The sequence below is a fragment of the Acinonyx jubatus genome, chromosome A1 (genome assembly GCF_027475565.1).
Source record: "Acinonyx jubatus isolate Ajub_Pintada_27869175 chromosome A1, VMU_Ajub_asm_v1.0, whole genome shotgun sequence".
NCBI lineage: Eukaryota > Metazoa > Chordata > Mammalia > Carnivora > Felidae > Acinonyx > Acinonyx jubatus.
In genome coordinates, this window is record NC_069380.1 from 230269351 (window position 1) to 230281818 (window position 12468).

At 47.5% G+C, this 12468-nt stretch overlaps 1 protein-coding gene across 3 annotated transcripts in view; it reads right to left on the reverse strand.

Annotated features, from left to right (window-relative positions):
• The window catches only part of ADCY2 (adenylate cyclase 2), a 409723-nt gene that overhangs the window by 52080 nt on the left and 345175 nt on the right, over positions 1-12468 (reverse strand). For all 3 annotated transcript variants that reach the window (XR_008290071.1, XM_027074055.2, XM_027074048.2), the window contains exon 17: positions 5361-5480. Coding sequence is in view for 2 of the 3 variants with exons in the window: in XM_027074055.2 (XP_026929856.1) it covers positions 5361-5480 (120 nt within the window). In the remaining variant the exon portion in view is untranslated. The remainder of the gene's footprint in view (positions 1-5360; positions 5481-12468) is intronic.

A 12468-nucleotide genomic window follows, 5' to 3' on the forward strand; every position in this document is an offset into this window, starting at 1 on the left:
GAACAAGCCAAGCTTGCGGCCCAGAGCCCTGCCAGCCAGGAGGGATGTGGTAAGTGGACACGGTGACCAGGCCCATGGGGCCTCTACCTGTGACACTGCCGTGTCTTCAGGAACCAGGGTTGGCTGCTACCGGCATTTCTGGAGCAGAAGCAGCACTCAGTAAAGTTTCATGGTATAATGAAGCACAGATCCGACCGATGTTTGACAGACCTTGTCTTTAAAAACTAGCCCGGTCTGTCATTTCCATTATATGGAATAAGCCACAGAAGGCCAGCGATATTAGCTCATCCATCCTGCTCTTGGGGAAGAGAAGTCGAGAAGCCAGCCGCCCTGGTCACACAAAGCACTTCCTTCTCTGCGAGAGGGAGGTTTGGGAGCGAGGCGGCCACACAAGGGCTAATACAGATCCGTACTCACGAGGACTCAGACCTGGCATTTCAGCCTCCCAAGGAAGACCAGCCACCGCCCTGGATCACACAGCCACTGGGTCACCCTTTAGGAGGTGAAGCTTTCCTGAGCAAGGCGGCCTTACAGGTGGCAGCATTTTACGGGACACGGAGCACTGTAAGCAGAATTTCTATGGCCAGATTACCTCCCCGAGGGGGCGTTCCCCACTAGGCTGACCCCACTCTCCCCGCAGCAGAGAATGGGGGGAGGAACAGAGGAAAGAAAGGTGTCCTGATAGGACTATTCGGGCTGGCCGAGTGGAAACACAGAATCGAGGCAGGGAGACCTGGCTCAGTTTCCCCCAAAACAGGAGGTAGGGGAGGGGCGTGTGCTCCTAAACCAGCCCTGAGTTACATGGAGTTCTGCCACCATTCCCTTAGCCTGGTGACTAAGTCCCCAGCTTAGAGGGCAGGCGTGAGGGCTCAGGGCCAGGAGGCGCCTCAGGCCTGGGGACAGACCCAGAACCCAGAGCAGGCAGCTCAGCAAATTCCCCAGGGAGGGCTGCTCGGGGACCATGTACAGCAGCTTCACGGGGAGCCTCATCCCACCGAATCCGACAAGATAACAGGCTTCTGTGTCTCATGTCTCCTTGCGTTAGTTCATTTTTCTGCTATTTCACTGTTCATTTTGAAAGTTACCCTCCACGATGGGTTGGCAGTTTAAAAAAAACTAAACAAGTGAAAGCAGGGGCCTTCCCCACAAAGTCTGAGAGGCCCTGGTTTACAACCCAGTGGTCTTTCAGTCAGTAGTGGAGAGTAGTCTAGAACCACTCCTAGAAGGCCATGACATTGCCTTGGGGGCCGGCTGTGGGGGAAGCTCTCAGTTCCAGACACGATGCTGCTAGTGAAATGACGTGGGAGACCTCAGGATGAACGTCGTCAACAAATGTGTCACTGTGAGTATCAGTGTGTGCACGTGCACCTGGTGGGGGGACACAGGGTCACACAGGATTTCTGTAGCACCCCTCCTTTGAAGTAAGTGCCAACACCTATACAAATACAGCCTATGGATTAACTTATTTTATTTTATTTTATTTTATTTTATTTTATTTTATGTTTTATTTATTTTCGAGACAGAGAGAGAAGGGCGGGGGGCGCCAACCGGGGAGAGGGCCAGAGAGAGGGAAACACAGAATCCGAAGCAGGATCCAGGCTCCGAGCCGTCGGCACAGAGCCCGACGCGGGGCTCGAACCCACGAACTGTGAGATCATGACCTGAGCCAAGTCGGACGCTCAATGGACTGAGCCACCCAGGTGCCCCTAGTTTCACATTTTAAAATTCGTGCTTAGGCTTTTAAAAAGTTTTCCTATTTCAGGAGTATCTACTGAAAAACGTACGTCAATGGCAAGTGGCATTTAGTCATTTACTATTTACTTTCTAGACCGCCTGGAGGTCACGCACAATGTGGTCTGGGAGTTAATTAAAGGTAGGCTGGCAGCCTGCAGACAGCGGCAGGGGGGCGTGTGAACGAGGGGGATAACCTGAGAGGGCCAGGCCAGGGGTTCTGGAGATCGGCTGTCTCCACCACATAAGGAAGCCGCCAGGGAGAACACCCACCGACTGGGCAAGAGTCCTGGCGGCAGGCTCCCGAACGGACTTCCATTAGGATGTAATTACTACTGACCTGATTTCCGCATAGTTTCGATGTAGCTGATATGTTATTAGTTAATGTGTATATTATTTATTCATATTGAAAATCATTACTATTACTTTAATTACTAAATATCATTTGTTAATATCCATTAAGATTAGGTGAACAGAGTTAAAATTAGTTAATATGGTTATTAACATGTTTGATATAGCTAACTGATGAAATCAATTTGCATTTTTTTTTCAATTTGCATTTTTGCGCCAAGGGAACAGCGGCTATTATCTTGGATAATTCACTTAGGTCTCTTTGGCCTCAGTTTCCTCCCATGGAAAATGAGAATTCCAGTAATAGCAAACTCACAGGGAAGCTTTTCAGATATAATGATATAAATACAGATATAGTATGAACTGCCTCCATGGCAAAAATCCTTTGTGGCAGATTTTGTTGGATATTTTAAAATGACTTCTTTTCCCCCTACTACAGGAACAATACATCTGGTGTTAAAACTTAGGGAATATACAAAGGACTCGTATAAAACTAAGGGTCTCCTATAATCTCCAACCACGAACTTGAGCCGCTATTAATTATTTTGGGTATATTTTTCCATCCTTTTTTGTGGGGGGTGTGCTACTTATTCCTGATATTTTAATACTACTCAATACTGATACTGACATTTTAGAAAATTGGGGAATATTTGGGATGTTTTTAAGTGACACTTTTCAATTAATAATTTATTGTGAATATATATTTCTATGTCATTAAATATTTTGCTACAATATCTTTGTCATGGCTGGATGTAACTAAATAGCAGAATTTATTTATTTATTTATTTATTTATCTATTTATTTAATGTTTGTTTATTTATTTATTTATTTATTTATTTATTTTTTGAGAGACAGAGACAGAGTGTGAGCAGGGGAGGGGCCGAGAGAGAGAGAGAAAGACACAGAATCTGAAGCGGCTCCAGGCTCTGAGCCGTCAGCACAGATCCTGACATGAGGCTCGAACTCACAAGCCGTGAGATCATGACCCGAGCCGAAGTCGGAAGCTCAACCTACTGAGCCACCCAGGCGCCCCAGAATAGCAGAATTTATTTAAACCGTTAAGTTTATTCTAACTCGTAGGTTGTTTGCTTTCTTTGTTCTTGGAGTTACACAAACACTTTGATGAACACCTTTGTTGCTTAGTGTTGATGCCTGTAAGATTAATTTCTTTTTTTTTATTAATTTTTTTTAATGCTTATTTTATTTTTGAGAGAGAGACAGAGCATGAGCAGGGAGACACAGAATCTGAAGCAGGCTCCAGGCTCCGAGCTGTCAACACAGAGCCCGACATGGGACTCGAACCCACGAACTGTGAGATCGTGACCTGAGCTGATGACTATTACAGATTACGGTCAAGAAGTGTTACATCTTCTTGATGTAACAAGAAGCCGTGAATGTGGACAGTCTTGCCCACTGCCTCGTCGAGCTCAGATATCATGGACGATGGGGTTTGAGAGGAATCACGTGGAAGTTGCGCATGGCTCTCCGATGTTCCCTTCCGTCTATGAAGGGGGAAGCCAGGATGTTCTCAGGCCCTTCTGGGACTCTTAAGAACTCTAACACTGCACTTTCTGTGCAGTGTTTGAGCACATGGGGGATCCTTGGCAGAGCGCATCATAATCTCTCTTTCTGATGACTTATTACTGGAACAACAGTGGCTTGTTGACAAAATTCTACCTACATTTTAAAGAGTCTACTGCATATTTTTTTGTTTTTTTTTTTTTTAATTTTTTCGAATCTTTTAAGGCTGAGTAAATGTTACTTTCCCCCATTTTTGGTTTCTAATGGTTTATGCTTCTTTTGAAAATAAGTCATACCGACTTACCTAATGAGACTCTGAATGATGACCTTCCTGCTTTTAGTGACAAACAGTGGGTTGTTGCATCCACAAATACCGGGTGGAGAGATTAAAAAAAAAAAAAAAAAGCTTTGCCAGCTATCCTTTGTTTTTATGCAAATGTACGTTCATTGCAAATGGCTGAAGTGCCCTGTGAATGCTGCTTGGGACGCTCTGTCCCTATGCCAGTGGCCTGGTACCTCTGTGCATGCCAGTGCCATTCTTTCAAGGAGGGAGGGCCAGACCGCAGTTCACATAAATCTTTCTCTACAGAAGGCGGCTTCAAATTGCCCACAGCGAGATCACAGCCAATAAACCCTTGCCATGCCTCCTGTCTCTCACTTTTCATGTAACTAAAACAGAAAAGATGTTGTCTAGCACTCACAGGAGCTTATGATAATGCTTAAAATGAGAACCAGGGCCCCTTGGATGAGGGACAGATTTATGGCAGGCTTTCTTCCCATGCCCATGGGGACATTATTAGGGACCTTGGTCAGCTTGCCTCAGAAACCCTCTCAAAAACACCACCAGACACCCCAATTCTGTACAGAGAGCTGGAAGCTTCCCAGGAACTGAAGACAGGAAATGGGAAAAAGGATCCAAGCCAAATATCAAGGGAACAAATCAGCAAAAGAAGAATGAGGAAAGGAATCTGCTTTATTACCACAGCTAATGGAGTCTAAAAAACTGGCCAAGAATCTTTAAAGTATACACACTAAATCACCAATTTCAGTCTCCAAAATAGTTCCTTTAGCACTCTCGAAATGTGACCCTATGGGACAGAAACCAGGTGGGAATAATCTACTTTAGATGATTACACAAGAGAGGAGACTATCAAAACTTCTTTTGCATTAATGATTTATGAAACGAAGTTACTAAATAGTAAATAACTGACTTAACCCTTTCCACCGAAAAGACCGACATATTGGCCAGTTTTGAAATTTGAATCTTGGCCCTTCTCTGGAGGATGGTTAAAATGAGTCAGTCGGCAAGGATTATTTGAGGATATAACCAGTGGGCAGCGTCTACAGCCAAGGGAGAGGCAGAAATACGAGAGGCAGTCCCCATCGTCAGCAAGGAAGCCAACACTATTCCACCGGGACCACTGGCAAAACCCATCAGCAATGAACCCAGAACTTCAGTGACATACAACGCAATGTCAAACGCTGGGATGCATGCTATCGAATGTAGCACTAAGAGAATAAAAGCAGACACATCTGTGAGAGCACCAAAAGGACACGGTAAGTTTGCACCGTAAGTGTGTCTAATCGGCGTCCGTCAGCCTGGCTGGCAGATTTTGGCTGATCGGGACTTAAGTATCGACACCAAGGAGGAGAAGTGAAATCTACAGCCGATCAGAAAGTGGAGGCCATCACGTTAAATGGGCTCACAGCTTAGAGCAAGACAACAAGAGCAGTAATGATGAGTGAAATGCTCTTACCGGGAGGAAAAACAAATTCTGTGCACGCAGAATCACTGCCTGATTGTTTAAGGCAGAAAGACTTGTGTTTGATGTGTTGGCAGTCGGAGGAATGGCTTCCTCTGGGTCGCTCAGGAAAAACTGCAAAGAAAATGTTTTTTCAGTGAATTAGTGCACCAGAGATTAAAGGGATAGCAGGGTGGGGGGTGCTGCATTATTAATGACTGTGTTCCTTTTGCACCATAAGCAGGATTACGTGGGCAATCTGGGGTCTTTCAAATGCGAATAGCTCCATCTTCTCCTGTTTGAAGCTTTGAGAATTTCTATGAAATAAGTAAATAACTATTTATTGTTGCGCTCCACTTGTCGTGGATTCCAGAACTATAAGACAATATTAACGAAAACAGAAACACTTCTGTTCGATGTTAAATTAGAAATGTACAAAGCTCAGGGCAGAGGGCTTGGTCGGAATCACATCTGAGGGTGACATCACCTCACACACAGACACTCAACTCTACCGAGAAAGCAGAACCTTCAGGTTTTTTTTTTTTAATTTTTTTTTTTAACGTTTATTTATTTTTGAGACAGAGAGAGAGAGCATGAACAAGGGAGGGTCAGAGAAAGAGGGAGACACAGAATCTGAAACAGGCTCCAGGCTCTGAGCTGTCAGCACAGAGCCCGACGCGGGGCTCGAACTCACGGACTGTGAGATCATGACCTGAGCCGAAGTTGGCTGCTTAACCGACTGAGCCACCCAGGCGCCCCGGTTTTTGTTTTTTTTTTTTTTTTCAGTGTCTTCACCCTCTTGCTTCAAACATGAACTGGGTCAATGGAGTTTTTGACTTTAAGAAATTAATTGTGTGGGCAAAATGCACTCCTTGGCATCAGCATTTGTATGTATTATTTGTTAGCGCTTGGCAGTTCAGGATCACGAGGCGTAGAATGCTGAGAGGGTGAACGCTCTGAGTAAGGACTGCTGGAAAGGGGTCCTCACTCTGGAAAAAATAAGTAATCCTGAGAAAACTAGCTCTTCAGCCATGGTCCCCTGTATCGGCACCCAGAAGGAAAGTGTCAACCAGTTGGCGAGGTAGAAGAAATTCAGTCTCTGTCTCTCTCGTTCTCTCATTTTTTCCCCTGGTTTTTCTCTGTTTCTTTTTCTCTGCGTTTCTGTTTTTCTTTTTCTCTCTGTCTCTTTCCCGGAGAAGCTGCAGCACGTTATTTTTTAACGTTGTTTTTTAATGTTTATTTATTTTTGAGACAGGGAGAGACAGAGAAAGTGTGAGTAGGGGAGGGGCAGAGAGAGAGAGACACAGAATCCGAAGCAGGCTCCGTGCCAACAGCAAAGAGCCCAACGTGGGGCTCAAACTCACACACCATGAGATCATGACCTGAGCAGAAGTCGGATCCTTAACCGACTGAGCCACCCAGGCGCCCCTGAAGCACACACTACCGAGGTGGCCACAGACCAGCCACTTTTCCGTGCCGTGGCTGAGGGCCAGGGAAGTGGGCAGTTGAAGGTGAACCAGAGGATCACTCCGGCCAGGTACCCTTCCCTGAAAGAAAGGCATCTCATCCAAAACCTGGACTGTGTGTTCTGCATGGGGCTAGCGATACGTATTCAAGGGCTAAATGTCCATTGGCTGATGGGTGGATAAAGACACACACACACACACACACACACACACACACACACTGAAATATCACTCAGCGATCAGAAAGAAATTTTGCCATTTGCAACAACGTGGATGGAACCAGAAGGTATTAGGCTAAGTGAAATAAGTCAGAGAAAGACAAATGCATGATTTCACTTACGTGTGGAACTTAAGAAACACAACAGACGAACACAGAGGAAGGGAAAGAAAAATGAAATAAGACATAGAGAGAGGGAGGCAAACTGTAAGACATACTTAAATACAGAGAACAAACTGAGGGTTGCTGGAGGGGCGGTGGGTGGGGGGGATGGGCTAGATGGGTGACAGGCATTAAGGAGGGCACTTGTTGTGAGTGATGAGCACTGGGTGTCATATCCAAGTGACGAATCACTAAATTCTACTCCTGAAGCCAAGACTACACTGTATGTTTGCCAACTTGAGTTTAAATAAAAATTACAAAAAAAATAAAAGTAAAACCCTCCTGCATAGCTTCTATAGTTGCTTTTGTTTGCCATGTTTTAAAATTTTTTCTTTCAATGTTTACTTTTGAGAGACACAGAGAGACAGAGCATGAGCGGGGGAGGGGCAGAGAGAGAGGGAGACACAGAATCGGAAGCAGGCTCCGGGCTCCGAGCTGTCAGCACAGAGCCCCATGCGGGGCTCGAACTTACAAACTACTTGAGCAGAAGTCAGACGCTTAACCGACTAAACCCCCCAGGCGCCCCGTATAATTGCTTTTGTTTGCTCCTATCGATTTATTAGCTTTGATGGCAGCTGTCAAATACCAAAACGGACTGACTTCATCACATAAGGCCTTTGCTTAGCTTATTCTGAGGAACGTTCCTCTAGGATGCCAAGAATGATAGTGTTTCTTCCCATTGCATCATGTGAGAACACGTAGCAAAATGCTGATTTAAATATCAAAGAAATGTTGATTTCTTTATATGCCGCTAAAGCGTGTATTAAAAATGCTGCACCCCCTGGTTGACTTACTTACAAATGTGCTACTTCTTTGGGAAAAAAATATCGTATCAGGAAAAAACAAATTATGCAATTACTTGGCAAGTGCTGGGCTCCAAAGTTTTACCGATGTCAATTTGACAGACCCCATATATAGCTGATTTAAATATTAAAGAATCAAAAAATGACAAATAAAAGGAGACTGTTTCGTTTGGTAGGTTATTAGTCTTAAGCGCCTGTTACATATTAACAAAAACTTCTGGATTGCATCACCATGTAGAGAAAAAGTAAATTCCTGCTGCACCAAGAGTAGAATATATCCTGTGAAAACTCGGTCTTGCGAGGAGGCTATCCAATAAATAGGATGATTTGGACTCAAAAAAACAAGAGAGAACTCCAGTCACTATCCCCAACCCTGCTTCCTTAACCCCCTCTGCTCCCTTTTTCTAGTATTTACTAACTACCCCTGAAATCAAGAAGCCCCTCGTTTGGGTCCGTGACCTCACACTGCAATTTGGCATTGGTTTATGCCTTCTCGGTCACTTTAAATTCTTTTTTTTTTAATTTTATTTATTTTTATTTTTGAGAGAGAGAGAGTGAGAGCGCACAAGTGGGAGAGAGAGGCAGAAGGACAGAAAGACAACCTCCAGCGGGCTCCATGCTGAGCTTAGAGCCCGACGTGGGGCTCAATCTCAGGACGTCAAGATCACGACCTGAACGGAAACCAAGACTCAGATGCTCCACCGACTGAGCCACCCAGGCGTCCCTTCAGTGCCTTTAAAATGGAAACTCAGGGGCGCCTGGGTGGTTCAGTCGGTTGAGCGGCCAACTTCGGCTCAGGTCATGATCCCACGGTCCGTGGGTTCGAGCCCCACGTCGGGCTCGATCCCACGGTCCGTGGGTTCGAGCCCCACGTCGGGCTCTGGGCTGACGGCTCAGAGCCTGGAGCCCGCTTTGGATGCTGCGTCTCCCTCTCTCTCTGCCCCTCCCCTGCTCATGCTCTGTCTCTCTCTGTCTCAAAAATAAATAAAAACATTAAAAAAAAAAAAAAAAAAAGGAAACTCAGGTCAACCCTAAATCACAGCCAGTCAAATTCCCTGGAGTTACTAACCCCTCGTCCCTCTCCCTTCCAGGCTAAGCTGCCACAATTGTCTCTTCAGAATGAACTCCCGGCACCATAATTATTTGGGGAGCTCCTCTCTGGACCCATTTTCACGTTCTACAACTTTTGTCGTAACTGGGGAAATGATATCCTGATAAAATGCTAATGAACGCTTCATATTTTCAGCTGTATTTCCGAACGTCACGTTTCCCGGGCAGTTCGAAACGTTTCAGAATTGTGTTTGTCAGATGATATTAAATTGTGAACATCACATTTCAAATCGCGTTTTATGCCTGATGCCATCCTCGCCGGTCATTTGGTCCCAACGAGAGGTCTGAGTGGCCCAACAGTTCACCACGCTCACTCCTTGTCCTCACGTTTCACGAAAGCCTCACGATTCATAACATTGTCTGGGAAGTTTCCCACAAGAGACTGTACGGTGATGGGAGCAGTCACGGGAGGACGTGGGCAAAAGGCCAGGGAAACAATGGCAGCCTCTTGTTTGAGCGTCTCATACACGATTCTCAACAGTGAGCTGGCAAGTAAACGGAGCACACAGCTCCTTGTGCACTCTGGTCCCTCAAACCCTGTATTTGAAAAAGCCCTGCTTTGCGACAGGACCCGGGAGAGACTATGGCTTTCAGAGGAAATGTTTTCGGACAGAAAATGAAATTTTCGGGGCGCCTGGGTGGCTTGGTCGGTTAAGCGTCTGACTTCGGCTCAGGTCATGATCTCACGGTCCGTGAGTTCGAGCCCCGCGTCGGGCTCTGTGCTGACAGCTCGGAGCCTGGAGCCTGTTTCCGATTCTGTGTCTCCCTCTCTCTCTGCCCCTCCCCTGCTCACATACTCTCTCTCAAAAATAAATGAACATTAAAATTTTTTTTAAAAATCATAAGCAAGCTTTACTGCCAGGGAAAATGATTTCCTTTCTCTACCTAATGCTGGCTTTCATACTGTCTTATGACGTTTCTTTGAAATAAATACGAGGGGAGCATCGGCAGGAAAAAGACCACTCATTTCGCGGCAGCAGATATCAATGGAAATGATGGACGGAAAAGGTAATCCGGCTTATTCCCTGCCCACAGCCTCTGCTGCTGTAGGAGGCGGCCCAGCTCGTGCAGAGAAGCCTTATTTTGTGTCTTTCTTCAGGGTCATCCGTCACACTGCTCACGTGTCGGCAGCAGCTGAAAACAGATTCCTTTCTTGGTGAGAAGGGAAAACAGCCCTGGGAGAGGTATTCCTGGTGTGAGGATGTGTTTCTTCTCCAAAGGAAGCCCGGTTATTGCCAAAAAAACAAAAACAAAAAAACAACAAAACCTAACACATTCAGCTCCTCAAACACTTATGACAGTGACCGAACTGCCTGTCAGTCACATTAAATATTCTCTATGAAATGCAATCAGATGTTTCCCAGGGAGGTTCTGCCTTGAAAAAATTAGGTGAGGGGCGCCTGGGTGGTTCAGTCGGTTGAGCATCTGACTTGGGCTCAGGTCATGATCTCACGGTCCGTGAGTTTGAGCCCCGCGTCGGGCTCTGCGCCGACAGCTCAGAGCCTGGAACCTGCTTCGGGTTCTGTGTCTCCTTCTCTCTCTGCCCCTCCCCAGCTCATGCTCTCTCTCTCTCTCTCTCTCTTTCAAAAATAAACAAACATTCAAAAAACATTTTTTAAGTTAGGTGATAAATCCTGGTTTTATGAGGCCAAACTGGACTTCCCCAAAAGAAATGGTTTCTTTTTTAACGGACTGCATGCTTCCCCCTTCATTCATTCTTACGCTTAGTAACTACTGAAGGGCCAGTGCTGACACAGAAGGTGCTTTCCTGAAACACGTGCTGGGTGGAGGGGAAGGTCTCACCGTCAAATGTGTGGACGTCGTTTAAAGGTCTCGTTCTGTACCTTGCACGTGGCGCTGTTGGCCAATGCAGGACGCTCCGGAGTGTGTTTTGTGCATGCTGCCCGTGCCCAGCTCTGGAGCGAAAGTGCTCTGGACAGATGACGAGGCTGAATCATAGGGCTTTCCGTTAAGGGAGCTGAACACCACTGTCTGTGCGTGCATCTCAGAACCCTACCTAGCACACCTGCTGTCCTTCAAATGTGTTCTGCGCCCTATCCCTTCACGGTGGCGTCCACCCCCCCGACCCAGCTGGCCCCTGCAGCTTGCATTTACCAGAATCTTCTGAGAACTTGTTGGTGTGCCCCATCTGGAGAGCTGGACCTTCGAGCAACAGGGCTCTTGCAAAAATGCACGTTACAAAGCCGAGCATGAGGAACCCATCTTAGGAAACGCACTCGTTTGTACACGCTCTCACCACTGCCCTGGGCCTCTCTGTCCATCTTCCTCCCCTAGGAACACTGTCACGCCCTCACACTATCCAAAGTACGTCGGACAGACTCGGGTGGGAAGGTCAGGTATTCTAATGGCTGGTCACACATTTGCACAACGCCTCTCCCAGAAAAGCCCCTCTTGTCTCAGTCTTCTGTACCTCATGTCACGGTCCCTACCCTGTGGCGGTTCCCGCTCCGATGACAGCTCTGGGGCCACAGTACAAATTCCTTTGGGTCGTCAGCAAGGGACCCAGGCTGACTGATGCCAGTCTCTCCTTGTGCCTAAGTTCCTTCTAGAGCAGGACGGCTCTTGAGGGAATTACCCGTCCAGACACAGCCCCGTTTTCCAGCCGATCCCCACTCAGCCTTGATTAAGTCCGTGTTGGAAATAAATGTCATGGCCGAGGTGTGCCTGAGACCTAGAAGGTGAGGCCCCCACCCCACCCCAAAGGGGGTCTCACAGTCTCTGCAGGACATGGGCCTCGGAGGCTGTGAATACAGGAGGAGGGGAGATGAGCTCAGGGTCGGTGGCTAATGTGACAGAGAAGAGGGAGGCGGCCCAGGACGGTGGAGTCCCCATGGTCAACCAGACCCACCAAGGCAACTCCACACAGGGACGCCAGACCAACGGCCAGCGGGGCTCAGGGAAGCCAGCTGGCCGTGTGGGATCACTGCTGGGCCCCTGCCCACAGGCACCACGACTTTTAACTGCCTGCAAGAGGCAACTCGGAGCAGCCTCCTTTCTGAGCTGACCTCTGGGGCCGAGCGGGCGGCCGGAGGAAGGAGTGGTCACGGTGGCCTACTGCACCGGTCTGTGTCTGGGGAGGCTGCCATTAGGGCCTGGCCGCACGCCCTCTCTCAGGGGAGCTCCTGGGGGGACTTGGGGCATGTGGTCCAGTGAGGTGGGGAGAGCCAGCGTGCCTGTCCTCCAGCGGGCGACGTGGGAGGACGCCCCAGAATCCGCATGCCCATCAGGAAGCGGGAGGGCGGAGGGCCAGCTGTGGCTTCTCCCTGACGCCCCCTTTCCAGGACGCCTTACGACGGACTTCTAGGCGGAGGGAAGCAGATGAAGAGGCCCCCGGCTGGCCTCCC